General features: G+C 45.1%; 1 protein-coding gene across 2 annotated transcripts in view; it reads right to left on the reverse strand.

The window, feature by feature from the left end:
* Positions 1-1,807: 1,807 nt before the first annotated feature.
* The window catches only part of SAMD8 (sterile alpha motif domain containing 8), a 231,887-nt gene continuing 211,433 nt past the window's right edge, over positions 1,808-22,261 (reverse strand). For both annotated transcript variants that reach the window (XM_075349095.1, XM_075349094.1), the window contains one exon: positions 1,808-6,249. In XM_075349095.1, the coding sequence (XP_075205210.1) occupies positions 5,945-6,249 (305 nt within the window). In that variant the 3' untranslated portion in view covers positions 1,808-5,944. The remainder of the gene's footprint in view (positions 6,250-22,261) is intronic.

Consider the following 22,261-nt stretch of genomic DNA (forward strand, 5'->3'; position numbering starts at 1 on the left):
ACAAAACAACTGATGCGCCGCGGGGCGGATGGAACGCAAGACCATCCGTTGCAATCCGCTCTTAATAGAAGCCTATGAGGACTAAACGGATTCCTGCAACGGTTACCGTAATTCCTCAAGGCAGCGGATTGCAACGGATGCCGTTCAACGCAAGTGTGAAAGCGCCCTTAGGCCCGACCCACAGGAGGCCCTAAAGAGCAGGTAAGTGACCCAACTGCGCCACAGAGACACAGAGGAACGGGGACCGGAGGAGATGCAGCTGCGGCATGGCAGGGCTTCCCCGCGCCACAGAGACACACAGAGGGACGGGGACCAGAGACACAGCTGCGGCATCGCAGGGCTTCCCCACGCCACAGAGGGACAGGATAGGAGGTGACGCAGCTGCGGCACACTAGGAACCCAGCTCTCCCACTAACCAACGATAAATACAGGGAAGCACATGGCTATTTAAAGATTAACACTGCTGTGAATGTTAAGGAGCCGCTCATTATTATTCATGAGCCGCTCATTACTATTCATGAGCGGCTACTTAACATTCACTGCAGTGTTAATATTTAAGTAGCCATGTGCTTCCCCTGCATTCATCTGTGGTTAGTGGGAGAGCTGCATGAGCCTATCATTACTATTCATGGCCAGCGGGAGATGAAGCCACACACATACACACACACACACACACACACACACACACACACCCCAACACAAACACACACACCGGCACTCAGAAACCACCCCGCACACACACCGCCGCGCACACACACAACCACGCTCATATCAAACACTGCCCACAGACATATCAAACACAGACACCCACATACTAGGATGGGGGCTATAAAAGGATGGAGACTATACCAGGATGGGACACAGACCAGGATGCTGCATACACAAGGATCCTGCCTATACAACGATGGGGCCAAGTACCAGGATGGGGCCACATACCAACATCAACTCACATACCAGGATGGGGGCCATACATGGATGGAGACTATACCCGGATGGGACACAGACCAGGATGTTGCATACACAAGGATGCTACCTATACCACGATGGGGGCACATGTCAGGATGGTGGCTACACCACGATGGGGGCACATACCAGCATGGGGCCACATCACAGCATCAGCTCACATACCAGGCCAACCCACACCTCCCAACTCCACAGCCTGCAACTCACGGGCAGGTACAAAGGACACCTTAGGAAACATTCTGGATGGTGCCTTTACCGGGAGTCTACCTACACCAGATTGTGCACACAGACCAGGATGCGGGCACATGTCAGGATGGTGGCTGCACCACGATGGAGGCACATACCAACATGGTGCTACATCAAAACATCAGCCCACATACCAAGATGAGAGACATACAAGGATGGAGACTATACCAGGATGGGACACAGATCAGGATGCTGCATATACAAGGATCCTGCCTATACCACGATGGGGGCACATATCTAGAATACCTGAAGCGTTAGAATCGGGCCACCATCTATTACTATATAATTATATATAAAATTATATACTAATATATATATATATATATATATATATATATATATATATATATATACACACACACACACACACACACCGTATATATATATTAATAATATGTATGTATATAAATTATACATTAATATAAATATATATATATTTATATTAATGTTAATAAAGATTGACACTTTTTTTTCAGAAATGCATTTGATACAAGGAAAGAAAAATCCAGCCAAACAATAGATTATTTTTTTATGACAAATTCTCTTTAAATACACTTCACGCTGTACATAGTACTATAAGTAACATACCAAGACAAAATGATGTAGTCAGTCTCAGGTTTAATACTGTTCCACAGAAATGTAAACAATACACACATCCCATGTAGATTTCTGGGTAACGAAATACAGTCCTGTGTTGTAGTCAGCAGCAACATTGTGAAATGAACGAGAACCTAAGTCATATACGGACGATAACAGGTTAATGCTATTCAAGCGTAAACAATTCGAATAATTGCCACTAATCGGCAAATTGGCAGGCATATAAATGTAATACAAATCTGTTTCCCGAAATTAAGGGGTTATCATTTGCCACGATAATGTGCACGCCAATATATTCATGTCTGATCAAATTTAATAACAATAATCCATCTTTTCCTCATATAGATGGCTTCATGCACATCAGTATATTAATTAGTATGATGCATTGTAATAAAAGAAAAGCGTCATAGTAATTAAAATTAATTTACAGAATAGAAGCTAAACAGAAATCCTTTATGACGAAACGAGGCAGTACTTGTAGTAAATGTTATGATAAACTGCAATAAAAAATAGTGAGATATAAACATTTTGGAAACTAACTACATAGGAGCCTTAGTTGAGCCTTATAAAACAGTTATATGGTGGTAGAAAGGGAAATTATGGTTTTGGAGTCCTTCATTGGAAAATTATTTGCAAAAAAAAACCACGTTTTCATGTGGCATAAACCCAGCTTTTTTTTCTTCAAGGTGTCGACACCAAAAATCACAATATCAAGCCATCCCGATTATTGCATCTTTGGTGGACATTTAAACCATCAATTTTTGTTACTGCGTTTTTTAGTAAATAAACATTGAAATTCTGCACTTAAAAACAAAATTGTGTTTTCACGTGAGTTTTTACTGCATCCCTCAGTATTCTATAGGGAAAAAAAGCCATAGCTCAACAGTGTCTGTAATCACACAGTGGGCATGACATCCCCTTTGCTTGAACGTTTGAATGCATATTTTCTATACAAAAAAAAATGTGCAGCTGAAATTATGCAGCATTTAAATTACGTGGGAACATGGCCCTAATCATATGCACATGCTGCAGATATTTTCAGATGGGAAATTATCTTAAATTCCCAACAATCTGCATTCTGTTAGCGAATTTTCACTCTGCACTCCAAACAAATACACATTGCATGGCCTGCATTTCACACTTCAGTGTTTATAGCACATGTGGTGTCCGTCTTCACACGTCATGGAGACACATTCACACGCATACTTATTAAAATCATGTGTCCCCATGAGCCAAACGTGTTATCAGTGTGATCCACTCCTGTGTCCATGTGATCTCCACACAGAGACCTGTCCGTTTTTTACCATCATCAGGGATGAAACGTTTGACAAGTACCAGAATTAAATGTATTCAAGAAACTAAAGATTATGTGTTAAATAAAATATATGTAAAGATGATCGATCTATAGAGGGAGACAGATGACAGTTGATAGATATCTAGATTGGTTAATTGCTTTAAAAATCTAATAAATAATAAACAGAAGTAAAAAAATAATATCCCTCTATTTTTGATTACCAGCAAAGATAAAGCAGACAGCTGCAGGCTGACATTATCAGGCTGGGAAGGTCCATGGATATTGGGCCCTCTCCAGTCTAAAAATAGCAGCTAGCAGTCACCACATTAGTGGCGAATCACATTAGATGCACCAATTCTGGCGTCTGGGGTTGATGTTAGCTGTGTAGTGTCCAGAAATACAACCGACATGAAGCCCTTGTATTAGTAATGGAGGGATGTCTATCAGAAAAGAAAAAAAAAAAAAAAAAAAAAAAAAAAAAAGGAGAAAAAACCCCCACAGACCCCCCAAAAAATACTTTATTGAAAATAATGACACTCCGACACTTTCCCTACCCTTGTTCACAACTTACTAAAAAAATTAAAAAAAAAAAGAAAACAAAAAAAAAAAAAGGTCCACCAAAGTGCAGGGCAGGGAATCACACATATTGCACAAACGTAAAACTGAATACATTAATAAAAAATAAAAAAAGAAAAAAAGAAAAGAGACTGGCCTTTGTTTACTAATTTACTGAAAAATAAAGATCGTTCGACATAGTCCAACGCTTCTCTTGCTGTTCCTCGATTAAGTCGATCAAAGGCTATGGCGCTTCATTCTGAGGCTCCATAAGCTTTGAGCTGCAGCCACACCATCACGGAACTGCCATCAGATGTTCAGGATGACGCTGAGCTTTGCAAGGTCCAGCAATTCTGATGAGCGGTGACGTTCCTGACGTCACAGATCATCACAGTCGCATGATGGCGCAGAGTGCAGCGGGAGCTGCTGTTGGCCTTCACCAACATCGAGGAACATCGTGAGAAGCGCTGGACTATGTCAGATCTGCATGGAAACTGTGCCTTTTAATAAATTGGTGAATGAGCGACCGTCTCGTTTTTAATTTCTCTTTTTACATTTTCAGGTTACCATTTGTGGACTACATCGGATTCCCTGGACTATAGTGGGCCTGCTTGCTTTTTAATAAATTGGTGAAGCGGAGAAAGAGCCGAGCACTGTTTTTTAAAATAAATTGTTTTTTTTTCTTTTTACTTACTAGGTTAGTAATGAGGGTGTCTGATAGACACCTCCCTATTACTAACACCAGGGCTTGATGCCAGCTGACATCAGCCCCAACTACCAATTCCCTGACTGCTAGCGCACTAGGGCAATCAGGAAGAGCCGAGGCGAAGAGCCAGAATTGGCGCATCTAATGTGATGTGCCACTTCTGGGGCGGCTGCGGGCTGGCATTTTTAGGCTGTAAAAAGCCCAATAACCATGGACCTTACCAGCCAGATATCAGCTTGCAACTGTTTGCTTCATCTTTCCTTGGTTATCAAAAATGGGGGGGGACCTCATGTCAATTTTTTCTTTTAGTTATTTATTTGGCTAAATTGAAGTACAATCTATCTATGCACACATTTTACAGATCCAAAAGATTAATTTCTGTATCATGCATTTTTTTTTGTGGTACGGGTAAAAAGGATGTCCCACGAATGGCACACAAGTACACATGGATGGACACATGAATGAACAAAACAGAGCGTGGACACATGTGAAGCAGGCCTTAGTTTGCGATGAGGGTTTGCGTAACCACATTCACTTACATTGTGCTATACTTTTGTTACTGGTTTTCAGTACAAATTCTACACATACAATATCTGCAAGTATTTGGCAGCATGTACACATGGGCTTCTGAAATGTGAGATTTGAAAAAAAAAACAAAACAAAAACAAAACAAAAAACCCAGTGATTAATTACATGGGGCCACTTGTCGCATCACTATTAGACATCTGTATTTTTAAGCCATAAATAGGAGGGTGTCCCAAATACACTGGAGAAGGATTTTTTTTCCGTGATGATTTATCCGTGCATTTATTCACTCCTTGTTTTGGCATACAAACACTGATACCAAATACTGACATGTAAAGAAAATATAGTGGAGATGGAAAAAAAGCAGCCTAGATGATAGAAAGCAAGTTGGAAAGCCATTGAATTATAACAAAATGTGTAATTGGTGTATTTGCAGTTAACATAGCAGCCACATAAATAAAAACAAGGTGTTTACCCATTTTTGATTTACCTTGCCTTCTTATAATAATGTTCAATAGTAAAACCTTCTTTTGCATTGATGATGAAAAGAAATAATTTTTACAAAAATCATTGCTCTAGAATGGAGTGATTACCCAAACAACCCCAACACCCACAAAAAAAAGGTAATTAAACTTTGTTTTTGAGGACTAGAAAAGAAAGTGAAAACACTAATACAATAGTAATAGTATATGCTTTTCTAGCATTTTCCAGGTTTAGAGCAGTTATTTTGTAACTTATGTTTTTTTGTTTTTTTTTTTAAATATATGACAGTTTACGGGTAAGTCTTACATGTATATTTTATACTGAAGAATGCCAAAGCCAAGTTTACTTATATGGTTCTTCTGCTTTATGTGCACTGGTAAGCCTGTTAAGAGACAGATGCATATACATTCATACAAATAGTGAAAAAAACATTCGCCCGCACAAACACAGCCACACTATATCAGATGAGGTAACAAATAAATAAAACTGTTGTAGCTTCAACTTAAAGGTCATTTTCAGTGGGTTTATATTTTCTCTTCATCAATCCCTGGTAGTTTTCTGCATGGGTAAATAAATTAGCTGAATAAATTCTTTAGAAATACAGGCCTAGAGAAAGGCCAGCAGTACTCATTAGGCACAGGTCCTTTCACATTGCATTCAAAGAAGGAAAACATGGGGAACCAGATTCGTGCCCGTCGGCTCTGTTGGTATGCACGTGTATTGGCCAAAGTGTGGTAATACAGGAAAAGTCTTGTGGTGATATAAAATGCAATGAAGACATCAATTGAATAATGTTCATGTGCAGCCAAAATGAAGAAAATGCCAAACAGGTTGAGGACCCAGGAAAGAGTATGTAAGAAATTCCAGCTTCGAGGACTGTCTAAAATAAAAAAAAAATGATTGCCAATTATTCAAGAGCATATTTTCTCACAAAGCCTATATAAATTTTGAGTCCTAGCTCATTAGCATATACAATGCTGCAAAATTAAAGCTCATTGTTCAACAATACATTTCAATACATGACCAGATTAAAATGGGATTTTCCAGTTTTGAAAAACCAGTCTCCCAGCTGAAGTAAAGAATATAAATTATTATTGTGATCTACTTACCCTCTTTGGGTCCAGCACCAAATTTCCACTGCCCCTCCCAAGTGTCAATCATTCTCTGTAGTACTGACACTGGATCAGTGATGTGAGCAGCCCATGCCATCTACTTGGGCAGAGACACTAATCCCACTAATTGTCTGTAGTACTGACACTGGATCAGTGATGTGAGCAGCCCATGCCATCTACTTGGGCAGAGACACTAATCCCACTAATTGTCTGTAGTACTGACACGAGCAGCGCATGCCATGTACTTGTGTAGAGATACTAATCCCACTAATTGTCTGTAGTACTGTTAGGCTATGTGTCCACGCTGCGGAAAATGTGCGGATTTTGCCGCGGATTTCTCGCGGAAAAGCCGCGGATTTTCCGAAAATCTGCAGCAGCGGCACTTCCAAGCCATTTCAATGGCATTTTGGAAATGCTGTGTCCATGCTGCGGATTTTGATCCGGAAAAATCTGCAGCATGTCAATTATTGTTGCGGATTTTGGCTATAGAATGGGGGAAAAAAAAAAAAAATCTGCATCAAAATCCGCGGCAATTCTGCGGTAAATCCGCGGCAAAAAAAAGGTGCGGATTTGCCGCGAAAGTCGCGGATTTTCATGCAGAAAAATCCGCAGCAACATTCTAGCGTGGCCACATAGCCTTATCGTGACAACAACACTGCAGACATGCAGACAAAGAGCAACAGTGGAAATGGGCAGGCTGAGTAAGGCTAGGTTCGCACACTGCGTCTTTTTGACGCTGCGTTTGTGCGTTTTTGGCCGCTAAAAACGCACAAAAACGCACCTGCGTCGAAAAAACGCATAAAAAAAGCACGCCTTTTTACCGCGTTTTGGTGCGTTTTTGGCTGCGTTTTGCTGCGTTTTTGATCCCTGCGTTTTGCTGCGTTTTTCCAATGCATTGCATGGGGGAAAACGCAGAAAAACGCAGGAAAGAACTGACATGTCCATTTTTTTTTTTAACTCAAAAACGCAGGTAAAAAAAAACAGATGTGTGCGGACAGCAAAAACGAAAACTCATAGACTTTGCTGGGTAAGCAAAGTCCTGCAGTTTTCAGGCCAAAAACGCACCCGAAAAACACGCAAAAACGCCGCGAAAAAACGCACTGTGCGCACATAGCCTTAAGGCTATGTGCCCACGCTGAGTTTTTTCCACTTTTTTAATGCGTTTTTTTTTTATTGAAGATTTTAATCAATACTGCAAGGAAAAACGCATCCCAGCAAAGTCTATGAGAAACATGAAATGCTGTGCTAATGATGCATATTTTTTCCTTGCAGATTTTGGTGCAGAAAAAAAAACGCACCAAACAATGGACGCCAATTTTTTTCTGCGTTTTTCCCAGAATTTTCCTTATCTCAATGCATAAAAAAGAAGCATTGAAAAATGCATCAAAGCGGCAAAAAAACCCCTTTTTTCCCACAACATTTTTCCTACCAATAGATGCAAGTTTTATGTGCAGAAAAAAACTGCAACATGGGAACATACCCTAAAAAGAATCTTGACACATTGTTATAGTGGCAGTTGTGGACAGTCTGGGCACCTGACAGGTTCCAAGAAAGACCAGTTGTGCAGTGAGGGCAGGAACAATGACAAACTAATCTCCCTTCACCAACCTGCAAAATGCTCAGGCTAAAGAAAGGCATTGCATGTAAACAAAAATGGCGCCAGTGAAAACTACAGCTCATCTTCTGGATAAAAAAAAGCCCTCACACAGCTCCTCTACAGACACAGGAGTCAACATATTTGAAACTGTTTCTCTGTTTTATAGGACTGCATCATATTATGTGTCCAACAATAAGGCTATGGGCGCACTCGAAAAGTGATTTTTCTCAAGAAAATTTCTTGAGAAACTTCTGGGAGTTGAAAATTTCCGCACCTGCGGAAAAATCCGCGGGAAAAACGCATGCGGATTTGCCACGGATTTACCGCAGGTTGGTCCCTGTGGTTTTGCAATAAATAATATAGATAATCGATAGACAGATAATGGATAGAGGGAAAGATGGATAGATGAATAGATAGATAGATGAGAAAGACATATATAATGTCCCACCTCCCTGCATTTTCTAAGCTGGCACCATTTAGTGACTTTCATGTGGCACTAAAGGGTGCTTAGCCTTGTATTTAGCCATAAAATAAATAAATAATTTAAAAAAAAAACAAAAAAAAAACGACGTGAAGTCCCCCCATCTTTTGTAGCCAGCTAGGGTAAAGCAGACGGCTGCAGCCTGCAAACCACAGCTGGCAGCTTCACTTTGGCTGGTAATCCAAAACAGAGGGCACCCCACGCTGTTATTTTACATTAAATAAATAATTTAAAACAAAAAACGTGGGGTCCCCCCCAAATTGCATCACCAGCCGAGGTAAAGCGGACAGCTGTGGTCTGGTATTCTCAGACTAGGGAGGTCCACTGTTATTGGACACTCCCCAGCCTAAAAATAGCAGGCCGCAGCCACCCCACAAGTGGCGCATCCATTAGACGTGCCAATCCTGGCGCTTCGCCCCAACTCATCCCGTTGCCCTGGTGCGTTGGCAAACGAGGTAATATATGGGGCTGATGCCAGATGTGTAATGTCACCTGGCATCAAGCCCTGGGGTTGGTGAGGTCAGGCGTCTATCAGATACCCGACATCACCAACCCAGTCAGTAAGAAATAAAAAATAGACGACAAACACATTTTTATTTGAAAAAACACTCCCCAAAACATTCCCTCTTTCACCAATTTATTGAAAAGAACAATCAATTCCACGTCCGGCGTAATCCAATAAGGGGGGGGCCCACAGCGATCCATACCATAGTCGCTGTCCCAGTCAATGAAGAACAGAATGTTCCCCATTGGCTGGGAGAGCAATGCAGTGACCTGAGCTAACATCAATAGCCCAGGTCACTGCATGGGATGCCGAGCGCTGCTGCCAGGAGGATAGATGAGATCATTACCTGCTGTGATCATCTCCTGTACTGCTGACGTCAGCGCTGTCACTGACTTCTATGCCCACCGCGTTGTCAGAAGTATCGCGATAGCCCGTGACGTCACCGCTAGTGACAGTCTCGGGCCGCTCACGAGACGGGCATAGACAGCAGTGACCGCGGTGACGTCAGGAGGCAGGAGATCATCACAGCAGGTAATGATCTCACCTCCTGACAGCAGCGATAGTCATCCCCGTGGCTGCCAGCACTGCAGGGTGTCAGTGTCTGCCTGCTCTGCAGCGTGACAAGCTTCTGACACTGCGGGCACACACTGACACACTGCAGTGCAGGCAGCCGCGAGGCTGGAGCGGGACACAGACTGCACGGGCACCTGGAGGTCGCACGGAAGTGCTTCTGTGCGGCGTCCAGGCAGTGTGACGTTTGTGTTTACTCTGCTCCGCTTCCTCTTCCTGGCATAATGACATCGCTTCCTGCAAAACCGCAGGCAGCGATGAGCATTACCGCAGGTAAATCACGGCTATACCGGGGGTATACCGCACATAATTTGCTACCTGCGGTATACACACGGAATTTCGCGATTACATTACATTGAATGGAGTGAAATTCCGGGGGTATTCCGCAGGTACCTGCGGAAAATAATGGACATGCTCATTTTCTCAAGAAATCTTCTCAAGGAAATTTCTTGAGAAAAATCCGCAGTGTGCGCACAGCTATTTTTTTTTCACATAGGATTTGCTGGGAAATGTCTGCACAAAGATTGCAGACATTTCTCAAGAAATTTCCGCGGGTAAATCCGCGGGTAAAACGCACAAGTGCGCACATAGCCTAAGTCATGTCTTTGGTGACAAAAGACATGATTTTGTGGAAGGGGTGTAACCTAACATACAGTATGTCAAAAAATTGCACCTAAATTTTAGTACAAATTTGTGCCATATCACCCATCAGGTGGGGTAAACCATGAGTAGCCAGTCATTAGATGCTCCAGATTTATCAGACAGCAGGACCAGTGCACTGTGATAAACTGGCAAATGTCAAAACTGGTAAATCTAATGCGGGCTTCACACGAGAAGATCTATCGAGCGATCGTACCCGCCCCCGTCGTTTGTGCGTCACGGGCAATTAGTTGCCCGTGGCGAACAAAGTCATTAAACCCCCGTCACACGCACTTACCTCCTGAGCGACGTCGCTGTGGGCGGAGAATATCCACTTCCTGAAGGGGGGAAGGACGTTCAGCGTCACAGCGACGTCACACAGCCGCCGGCCAATAGAAGCAGAGGGGCGGAGATGAGCGGGTCGTAAACATCCCGCCCACCTCCTTCCTTCAGCATTGCCGGTGGCCGCAGGTAAGCTGTGTTCATCGTTCCCGGGGTGTCACACGGAGCGGTGTGTGCTGCCCCGGGTACGATGAACAACCAGCGCAAAGAAGGATAAACGACTTTTTAAAAATGAGCGACGTGTCAACGATACACGATTTGTAACCAATTAGTGAACGTTCAGAGTCGCTCGGAGGTGTCACACGCAACGACGTCGCAAACGATGCCGGATGTGCGTCACGAAACCGTGACACCGACGACATATCGTATGATACATTGTCTCGTGTGACGCCCACATTAGGCTAGACAGTTTAAGGGTACGTTCCTACGCTGCAGATTTTCTACACTAAAAAACTGCATCTCTTGGCAGGAAAAATACTGCAGAAAAAATGTCCGTTTTTGTTGGCCGCATTTTTTTTTTTGCATTCTGATAGTAAAGACTAGTGATGAGTGAATCAGCAGCTGTTTGGCTCCAGTGGGTTTTGCCGGACTTTTAGGAAGGGGGGGGGGGAATGTCTGGTTCTGGTCTGGGCACCGAACCCCATACAAGTCTATGGGGACCCGAACAGCCTGTAAAATAAAGGCAAAAAGCAAAAGCATATAGTTACAGAGCCTCTCCGCGGCGGTAACGCTACTTCCGAGTCCGCTCATCAATGCTCATACATATTCACTACTTTATCTGACCACCGGTGGCTCTGATTGGCTGTTGGTAGACCAGGCCCCCACACTATCTAACAGTGGCGGTGATTGTCTGCAATCACAAATGCTGTTTGTGGTTTTATACTACAGTGTAAAAAATAGATGTAAAAAATGGCGCTGGGTCCCCCCATAGTGATATTAGCAAAGATAAAGCCATAGCTACAGGCTGCCACCCCCAGCCGTGGGCTTATCTTGGCTGGGTAACAAAATAAAAACTGCATGCGGCTTTTCTTAATTTTTTAAATAATTTAAAAAAAATGACGTGCAGTCTAATTTTCATACCCAGACAAGATAAAGCTGTGACAAACTCAGCTCTGCTGCATCTTGAACTGAGGTGAAGTCAGGTCAGCTGAGGTGAAGTCAGGTGAACCTCAGGTCAGGTTATTTGAGTTCACAGATGGGCACACCTGGAGGTGTAACTAGAGTTCAAAGCATGCAAGTGTCCAACACCTGTGAACTCAGCTGAAGTCCGTGATGGCACAGCTCTCAGCTGTGGCTCAGTCAGGCTCTGCCTGGAGTTGCAGCAGAGCAGTCCTGTTCTGCCCTTCTGCCACTTCAGTAAGTAGCAAAGTTGGGATCGCCGTGGGACGTCCTTTTTGTGGATTTATGCTGAACCTGGGTATGTTAAGATAATAAAAAAAAAAAAGAATTAAAATAAAGGATTTTTCTCTGTTTTAGTGATTTGGGGGTCTCGTAGACCTCGACCCATCATTAATCCTGGACTTCTTGACAGCTGTCCGCTGTCATTAACCCCTTATTACCCAGATTGCCACTGCACCAGCGCAACTGGGAAGAACTGGGTAAAGCACCGGGATTGTCGCATTTAATGGATGCGACAATTCCGGGGCGGCTGCAGGCTGCTATTCTTAGCTCGGGGGTTCCAAGAAACATGGACCTTCCCAGGCTTAGTACACCAGCCCCCAAAATGTTAGATTTATCTTGACTGGGTATTGAAATTGGAGGGACCACACGTCTTTTTTTTAAAAATTATTTAAAAACAAGCCACATGCGCTTTTCCTTATTTTGATACCCAGCCAAGGTAGGAACATGGATGTGGGCGGCAGACTGTAGCCGTGGGTTTATATGTGCTTGTATTGGTATACCGGGGGCACCCTACACCATTTTTTTTTCATGTATTTTAAACTCCAATAAAATATCGCAAACAGCGCCTGTGATTGCAGCCAAATCACAGATGCCGTTAGAGATGGTGGGAGTGTAGCCTACCGGCAGCCAATCAGAGCTGCCAGTGGTCAGGGAAAGCAGTGAATATATATGAGCACTAATGAGCAGACCTTGAAGTAGCGTTACAGCCGCGTGGGGACACTACTATGGTAAGTATATTCTCCTGCTTTAACCCTTTATTTTCTTCTTAATTATCTGGGTGGCAGAACCTTAACTGTAAAGTGGCTTTCCCAGAGAAGTCTCGGTCTTGGACTCGAACAACTGCTGTCAATTGTTTGGTGTAGATTTTTTCTGCACCAAAATCTGGATTCTCAGACTTTGCTAGGATGCCTTTTCCCTCGCAGAATGATTAAAATCTGCAAGAATAAAAAAAAATGCATAAAAAATGCATTAAAAAAAATGCAAGAAAAACGTAGCGTGTGCACACAGCCTTAGACAGTGTTTCACAACATTTTTTGCCATCCTAAGTGGGAGAAAAAAAAAGTTCCTTTGAAAGCACAGATTATGGGCCATTTGCAGGTCATTAGCTCATTATTATGTGCTTCCTTAAGGTGGTGTCACACACAGCGACGACGACAACGACGTCGCTGCTACGTCACCATTTTCTGTGACGTTGCAGCGACGTCCCGTCGCTGTCGCTGTGTGTGACATCTAGCAACGAGCTGGCCCCTGCTGTGAGGTCGTTGCTCGTTGCTGAATGTCCTGCTTCATTTTTTCGTCGTCGCTCTCCCGCTGTGAAGCACACATCGCTGTGTGTGACAGCGAGAGGGCGACGAAATGAAGCGAGCAGAGAGCAGGAGCCGGCGTCTAGCAGCTGCGGAAAGCTGTAACCACCTTTCCCTGGTTTCCCTGGAAGACCTTTCCCTGGTTACCCGATATTTACCTTCGTTACCAGCCTCCGCCGCTCTCACGCTGCTAGTGCCGGCTCCTGCTCTGTGCACATGTAGCTGCAGTACACATCGGGTTAATTAACCCGATGTGTACTGTAGCTAGGAGAGCAAGGAGCCAGCGCTAAGCAGTGTGTGCGGCTCCCTGCTCTCTGCACTGTGACATGTAGCTGCAGTACACATCGGGTTAACCCGATGTGTACTGTAGCTAGGAGAGCAAGGAGCCAGCGCAGTGTGTGGCTCCCTGCTCTCTGCACATGTAGCGACGTTATGATCGCTGCTGCGTTGCTGTGTTTGACAGCTAAGCAGCGATCATAACAGCGACTTACAAGGTCGCTGCTACGTCACAGAAAATGGAGACGTAACAGCGACGTCGTTGTCGCTGTCGTTTAGTGTGACCCCAGCTTTAGGTGAACATGACAGAAGTGGATTGCTGCTTTTGAGGCAGAAATGGGTCTCTTACTTTTTGGACTACTGCTGCACCAATAGTATCATCAGCATCGGCTTTAGGCAATAGTTACATTTTATTTTTTTTTTTTTAAATACCACACAAAGCTCCTCTATCAGGTCTAGTCACCAGCTGTCAGAATCATACACACAGTCTGATGAGCCACAAAAAAAAAAAAATTATGATAATAAATAATAATAAATAATTGCTCCCTTTACCCATAAACAACATTAGTTAGGTCCAGAAATATTTGTAGATCTCCAAGTTTTCTCGTCATTTTAGCTGTTTACTAAAACATATTCAAGATATTTATATAATCATTATAGGCTTAAGTGCAGACTATCAGCTTTAACGTGTGGGTATTCACATCCTAATTGGAGTAAGGCTTTAGCAATTACAATTCTAACATGTAGCTGGCTTTTTCAGGGACCAAAAGATAACTGGACAATTAACTCAAAAGCTTTTTAATGGGCTGTACAGGCTATTTCCTCAATTATCCATCATCAATTAAGCAGGTAAAATGTCTGGTGCGGATTCCAGGTGTGGCATTTGCATTTGGAAGCTGGTCAAGAAAAGAAAAACAGACCATCATTAGGCTGAACAAAAAAAAGAAGAAATTCCGAGAGTACATATATTAGAAGTGGCCAAATGATTTACAAGAGGCGGCGTCATGGCCAAACACTATACAAATCACGCGCATGCCCTCTGCTTTCTCCACTTACATCATTGAGCCTCTGAAGCTGGGTGTGTGTGTCCTGACTTCTTAGGCTATGTGCCCACGGGACTATGTACCCGCGGATTTTGCTGCAGAAAACCTGCAGATTTATCTGGATTTTCTAGATAAATCCAAAGGTTTTAGCAAGTACAGACACTCCCCATGTTACCCTATGGAACATGGGGAGTGCTGTGTCCATGCTGCGGTATGTGTGGCTGCAGAATATGCTGCGGATGTCCCGCAGCCGCACGTAATTGCATGTCAATAGAGGCCGGGACTTCCGCAGGCAAGTCGCACGAATGTCCGCAGGTGTACCGCAGCTATTTCGGTGGAATCCAGCAGCAATGGATAGCTGCGGATTCCAGGGATCAGCTGCAGGAAACCTGCAGACGTACCTGCGGATATATCCGTGGGTACATTATCCCGTGGGCACATAGCCTTAGAGCTGCATTGCACATGACTGGAAGTGCAGAAGACGGTTTATGTACACAGAAAAGCCGAAGAACAGCCATATTCTGCACTTCCAATCATGCGCAGTGTAACTCTCTGATGCTGGGAAGCGTACACCCAACTTCAGAGCCTCAATGATGTCAATGAACAAAGCCGCACACATGCGCGAGATTAGTAGAGCGACGGCGATGACGCTGGCTCTTGTAAATCATGTTATCATGCCCACAGGGATGTGATAACATGCCAACAGGGCTGACTAGTCTGGGTAAAATAACGCCCCATCAAAGGGTCAAAGGGTTCATTGCATATCAAATAGACTTTAGAAATACTTTTTTAAAAGAGCTGTTTATATGTCCAATTTAATAACAGGACTGTTAGGCAGGGAATTTAGATAGGTAAAAACAATTTCTGCTGGTTCTATGGGCACGGGGACCTGTCAGGTTCACTTTAATAAATAGTGGCATGCAGAGCCCAAATCACAAAGATTCGGTCACTGTCCAAATATTTCTGGACCTAACTGTATATTTAACAGGGGGTTATCCTTAGGATAGGTCATAAATGTCTGATCAGTGAGGGTGTGACACCACATTGATCAGCTCTTTCTGGTGCAACCACCGGCTGGAACTGCTCTGTTATGGAGCTGCACAGTACAGCTCTGTCAACTATACAGTGTCCCCCACCCAGTACAAATCAATAGGGGATGAATATGCAGTACCTGGCTGTAACCACTATTCATGCAATCAATGGAGCTGGGTAGTGCAGCTCCGCAACCGAGCAGTTCTGGCCGCCGGCGGCACCAGGGATAGTTGATCAGCCAGGTCTCATACCCCACTGATCATGGTCATACCCTCACCTATCCTAACAATAGGTAATCAATGTTAACCCCTTCACCTTCAAGCCTGTTTTCATCTTCCTGATCACACCAAATTTTACAATTCTGACCTGTGTGACATTATGAAAATGTATTAAGGGCATACATGATAGTTTGCTTGTGAAACAACATGCATCTCTTCTCAAATATCATTACATCAAGAAATATATTCTTGGCGTCATATATGACGGCATGTCAGGACTATTTACACAGGTCAAATCGGAACTAACAAAGTAAATACCAGAAACAAAAACCACGATCAAATGCCCATATTATTCTATATCAAAAGATTTTATTAAATAACTCATTAAAATGATGTAAAAAAACAAAAACAAAAAAAAAAAATCATTGGTGGAGCAACATACATGTGCATCAATTGATAAATTCACAATTTTACAAAGGACTGGGAATCACATTGCATGTAAACCAAAATAGGTTCTGCTTTTGCTGCAATAAAATAATACACCACTAGGGGTCACTGAAGATCTTATTGAGCAGGGATCTTAAATTATCAAGCCCCATAGTTGTATATACTAAATAATTCACCACTAGGGGTCATTAAAGATCTTACTAGACCAGGATCATCATAATTAAAAACCAAGGTCCAATTTAGCTCCCACTGGGCAATTTCTTCAGTTAAGGAAAATTTACTCTACAGACCCAGGATTTTGAGAGACAGGCATCGGATCTGATGGGGAAGTTCAGGCAAAGAGGATATAGTAGGAGAATGGTTAAAAATGCGTACCATTGTGCAAAACATTCTTTCAGGAATACCCTACTATATGCCAAGTCTGACCATGGGCTGACCGATCAGATCTGATTCATTACCAATTATAAGTGTCAAATCTGATCTGTTATTTAAACATTCTCTAAGGCATGGCCAATTCTGCAGGCCAATTCTACCTTATGTAAAATACTGCCACAACGACCTCAAATTACTATTGATACATACTCATTATGAGGGTAGGAAGAGAGATAAGACCTTTTTGGGCACTATAAGTACTGGCACAAGACTCAACGTGAAGGATGTGACGCCTGCCCCAACATATGCCGTGAAAGCACCTTCAGTGACTCCTCGGGCCGCAAAACATACGAGATCTGTAAATGGATTACGTGCAATTCTAAGGTGGATGTTTATTATGCCACCTGTCCATGTCCAAAGATTTATGTTAGACTTACTACACGTCAGTTGAAGGTGTGGGTGCGTGAGCATGTGTTGGCGATTGAGGCGGGACATAATGAGCTAGATATTACCACACTCAAAACCGTTCCGAAACACTTTCGTCTGTGCCACTCTTCAGATGGTGCTCTCTTGAAGGTGATTGGGATTGACCAAATTGATATTGGAATCAGAGGTGGCGAGGTCAGTAAATGTTTACCGCAGCTTGAGGCCAGATGGATATATGTACTTGATACAGTATATCCATCTGGCCTCAATGAGAATATAACTTTTGTGTTCTTCTTATAAATAAGATAATCAGAGACGCAACATCCCTGTCCATACATATTGGTATGATTATATGTATCTTTTGGAAATATCAAAATTATTTGTTTTTATGATTTTAGAATTAGTGATGAGAGGGATTTTCGTTTCACCTGTCGTATGATCTAGTGGAATTTGTATGATATGTGGGATTCGCCATCACCTGTAATTGGTGGACGATTGAGGACCAACTATAAAGATGGAAGCTACACCATCCATGTTAACATCTTATGTGGCCATATTATGGTCAGCCAGTGTACAGTTGAACATTGTTCCATAGTTTTTGGGTGTGTATATAGTATATACTAGAAGGTGGCCCGATTCTACGCATCGGGTATTCTAGAATTTACGTATTGTGTAGTTCATGTATGATTTTTGTTATATATATATATATATATATATATATATATAGATGTTGTTGTGTGTAGTTACCAAGTGTTTGTGTAGGGTGCTGTACAAGTTCTGGATGTTGTCTGGGTGTGATGGGGGGTGAGAGGGGTGTTGTTTGTGTGTTGCGTTGTTTGTGGAGCGCAGTGTGTCTGTAGCGTTGTGTGTGTGTTGCGCGGTTTGTGTGTGTGTGTGGTGTGTTTTGGGGGGAGGTATGTTTAGTGCAATGTGTGTGTTGTGCGGTATGTGCGTATATTTGTGTGTGCAGCGTTGTCTGTGTGTGTGGGTGTCTGTGTAGGGCAGTTGTTTGTGGTTCCCAGTGTGTGTGGTGTGTTGTGCAGTGCGCGCGCGCGTGTGTGTGTGTGTGTTGGGGAGAGGTGTGCACTTTCCATCGTGCTCCATCCCCCATGCAGCGCACTCCCCATCGTGCTCCATCCCCCATGCTGCGCACCCCCCATCGTGCTCCATCTCCCATCCTGCGCACCCCCAAACGTGCTCCATCCGCCATGCTGCGCACTCCCAAACGTGCTCCTTCCGCCATGCTGCGCACTCCCCATCGTGCTCCATCCCCCATGCTGCGCACTCCCAAACGTGCTCCATCCGCCATGCTGCGCACTCCCCATCGTGCTCCATCTCCCATGCTGCGCACTCCCAAACGTGCTCCATCCGCCATGCTGCGCACTCCCAAACGTGCTCCATCCGCCATGCTGCGCACTCCCCAAACGTGCTCCATCCGCCATACTCCGCACTCCCCATCGTGCTCCATCCCCCATGCAGCGCACTCCCCATCGTGCTCCATCCCCTATGCTGCGCACCCCCCATCGTGCTCCTTCTCCCATGCTGCGCACTCTCAAACGTGCTCCATCCGCCATGCTGCGCACTCCCAAACGTGGTCCATCCGCCATGCTGCGCACTCCCAAACGTGCTCCATCCGCCATACTCCGCACTCCCCATCGTGCTGCATCCCCCGTGCTGCGCACTCCCAAACGTGCTCCATCCGCCATGCTGCGCACTCCCAAACGTGCTCCATCCCCTATGCTGCGCACCCCCCATCGTGCTCCATCTCCCATCCTGCGCACTCCCAAACGTGCTCCATCCGCCATGCTGCGCCAGCATCAGCCTCTGTGTCCCCAGCATCAGCCTCTCTGTCCCCAGCATCAGCCTCTCTGTCCCCAGCATCAGCCTCTCTGTCCCCAGCATCAGCCTCTCTGTCCCCAGCATCAGCCTCTCTGTCCCCAGCATCAGCCTCTCTGTCCCCAGCATCAGCCTCTCTGTCCCCAGCATCAGCCTCTCTGTCCCCAGCATCAGCCTCTCTGTCCCCAGCATCAGCCTCTCTGTCCCCAGCATCAGCCTCTCTGTCCCCAGCATCAGCCTCTCTGTCCCCAGCATCAGCCTCTCTGTCCCCAGCATCAGCCTCTCTGTCCCCAGCATCAGCCTCTCTGTCCCCAGCATCAGCCTCTCTGTCCCCAGCATCAGCCTCTCTGTCCCCAGCATCAGCCTCTCTGTCCCCAGCATCAGCCTCTCTGTCCCCAGCATCAGCCTCTCTCATCCCAGCATCAGCCTCTCTGTCTCCAGCATCAGCCTCCCCATCCCAGCCTTCCCCAGGATCAGCCTCTCTCCTCCCAGCCTCCTCCAGCACGCCGTGCTCCTCTGCCGACACTCACAGATCCGATCGCATACACTCACACCCACACACACACACACACACCCGATCGCATACACTCACACACACCCGATAGCATACACTCACACACACCCGATCGCATACACTCACGCACACACACACTGACGATATTGCACATACGCGCTCATACTCACAACATCCGGAGATACCACATGCTTCTGGCCATGTGATCCTCCGGCAGGTCCTGGAAGCTCACAGCACAGTATCGAGGCCGAGAAGCAAGCGATATCTCCGGATGCTGTGAGTATGTGGATGCGATGTGATGTATGTGTGAGGTGTGTGTGAGAGTGAGTGTGAGCCGGTGTACACTGGTAACTATGATACACATCGGGTAACTAAGGGACCTTAGTTACCCGATGTGTATAATGGTTACCAGCGTTCACGGGCTCCGTCAAGATCCCAGCATCGCAAGGTTATGTCTGGCGCTGCTGGGATCCTGACGGAGCCGGTGTAGAAGCAAGCGATATCCCAGGATGTTGTGAGTGTGTGGATGTGATGTGTGATGTGTGTGTGTGTGTACTCACCTGGGAGTCGGAGCTACGTGTCAGTTGGGCCAGAGCGAGCGTGCATTGCGTGAGGGGGACGGGGCCTGCAGAGGGCCGGGGCGAGAGGCCAATCCGTGTGGGGGGGCGGGGCCATGGCGAGCCCAGCGGCCAATCAGCTTTGTGTCACCGTAAGGACACAATGTCACCGGAAGGACACAATTTTGAAGCATGACAGACAGACAGACAGACAGACAGAATAAGGCAATTATATATATATATATATATATATATATATATATATATATATATATATATATATATGCTTAGCATGATATACATATATATCACTGTGTCTACCAGGGCCGGCGTCAGCACCCGGCAAACCCAGTCAAATGCCGAGGCCCTGGGCTGCCGGGGGGGCCCACTTGCGGTGGCAAGAGTTGTGCACCGCTATAAAGGGGGGCCCGCTTCCCGCGCTGTCTCCGGCCTCCGCCCCGCCGAGGAATGCGCTTTCAATTGTATCGGCATTGCAGTTGCTGATACAATTGAAAGCAATGATGAGAGAGAGCAGCACGCTCCCTCCCTCTCATTCCCGCTGTGTCAGGAGTGCCGGCGCTCTGACAGGACTTTAGCAGAGCGCGGTGACGTAATCACTGCTCGCCTGCAGTGAGGTCAGAGGGAGCGACAGCAGTGGACGCGCCGAGGAGAACGGAGCAGCGGGGGAACGAGGAGAAGTGAGTATGTACTAGTCACTGTGGCCAGACGACCATGGGGGCAGTATACTACATGAAGGTGCCTAAATGCTATCTGGCTCAGCACTGTGCTATATAGGGCTGTATACTACGTGTGGATACCTAATGCTATCTGCATCTGAACTATGTTATATAGGGGCTGTGTACTACATGAGGATGCCTAAGCTATTTGGGTCTGTACTGTGCTATATAGGGCTGTATACTACATGAAGGTGCCTAATGCTATCTGGGTCTGTACTGTGCTATATCCTTGCTGTATACTACATGAAGGTGCCTAAATGCTATCTGGGTCTGCACTGTGCTATATCCATGCTGTATACTACATGAAGGTGCCTAATGCTATCTGGGTCTCCACACTGTGCTATATGCAGGTTGTATACTACATGAAGGTGCCTAAAACTATCTGGCTCTGCACTGTGCTATATAGGGGGTGTGCAGTACATGAGGGTGCCTAATGCTATCTGAGTCTGCACTTGTGCTATATATGGGCTGTATAGTACATGAAGGTGCCTAATGCTATCTGGGTCTGCACTGTGCTATATATGGGCTGTATACTATATGAAGATGCCTAATGCTATCTGGGTCTGTACTGTGCTATATGGGGCTGTATACTACATGAAGGTGCCTAATGCTATCTGGGTCTGTACTGTGCTATATCCTTGCTGTATACTACATGAAGGTGCCTAATGCTATCTGGGTCTGCACTGTGCTATATCCTTGCTGTATACTACATGAAGGTGCCTAATGCTATCTGGGTCTCCACTGTGCTATATGCAGGTTGTATACTACATGAAGGTGCCTAAAACTATCTGGCTCTGCACTGTGCTATATAGGGGCTGTGCACTACATGAGGGTGCCTAATGCTATATGGGGCTGTATACTACATAAAAGGTGCCTAATACTATCTGGGTCTGCATAGTGCAATATGGGGGCTGCATAATGCTACATGGGTCTACATAATACTATATGGAGGACTATGGGGGCTTCATATCACTATATGGAAGAATATGGGGGCTGCATACTGCTATACCCCAGGAGTTGTATGTCCCCTCAACCCCGATGCTGCATACCCCCCAGAGCTGTATGTCCCCTCCACCCAAGAGCTGTATACCCCCAGTGCTGAATGTAATCCCCCACCTCAGAGCTTTGTCCCCCTACCCCAGAGCCAGTGCCCCCCACTGCTGTATACCCCTTTCCTCAGTAATATGTATGCCCTCCAGTAATGTGTATGTCCCCAGCCTCTCTTGTGTTGTATATACAGCAGTGTTAGTGTTCTCTATGTGCGGCCATGTCTATTCGTAACTGCCACCAATCAGTGTGGCACAGACACATGCCCAGGAGGAGCTGGATGGAGACAAGCGGGGAGGTGAACGAGCCTGTTGCAGGCTTCCCAATATTAGAAACATCTCTAATGTGTCTGTGTGTGCATGTATGATATGTATCTATGTATGTCAGTGTATGTGACTGTCTACATCTATGTCTGTTTATATGTATTTTTGTGAAT

Source organism: Anomaloglossus baeobatrachus, chromosome 5 (genome assembly GCF_048569485.1).
Source record: "Anomaloglossus baeobatrachus isolate aAnoBae1 chromosome 5, aAnoBae1.hap1, whole genome shotgun sequence".
In the NCBI taxonomy this organism is placed as follows: domain Eukaryota; kingdom Metazoa; phylum Chordata; class Amphibia; order Anura; family Aromobatidae; genus Anomaloglossus; species Anomaloglossus baeobatrachus.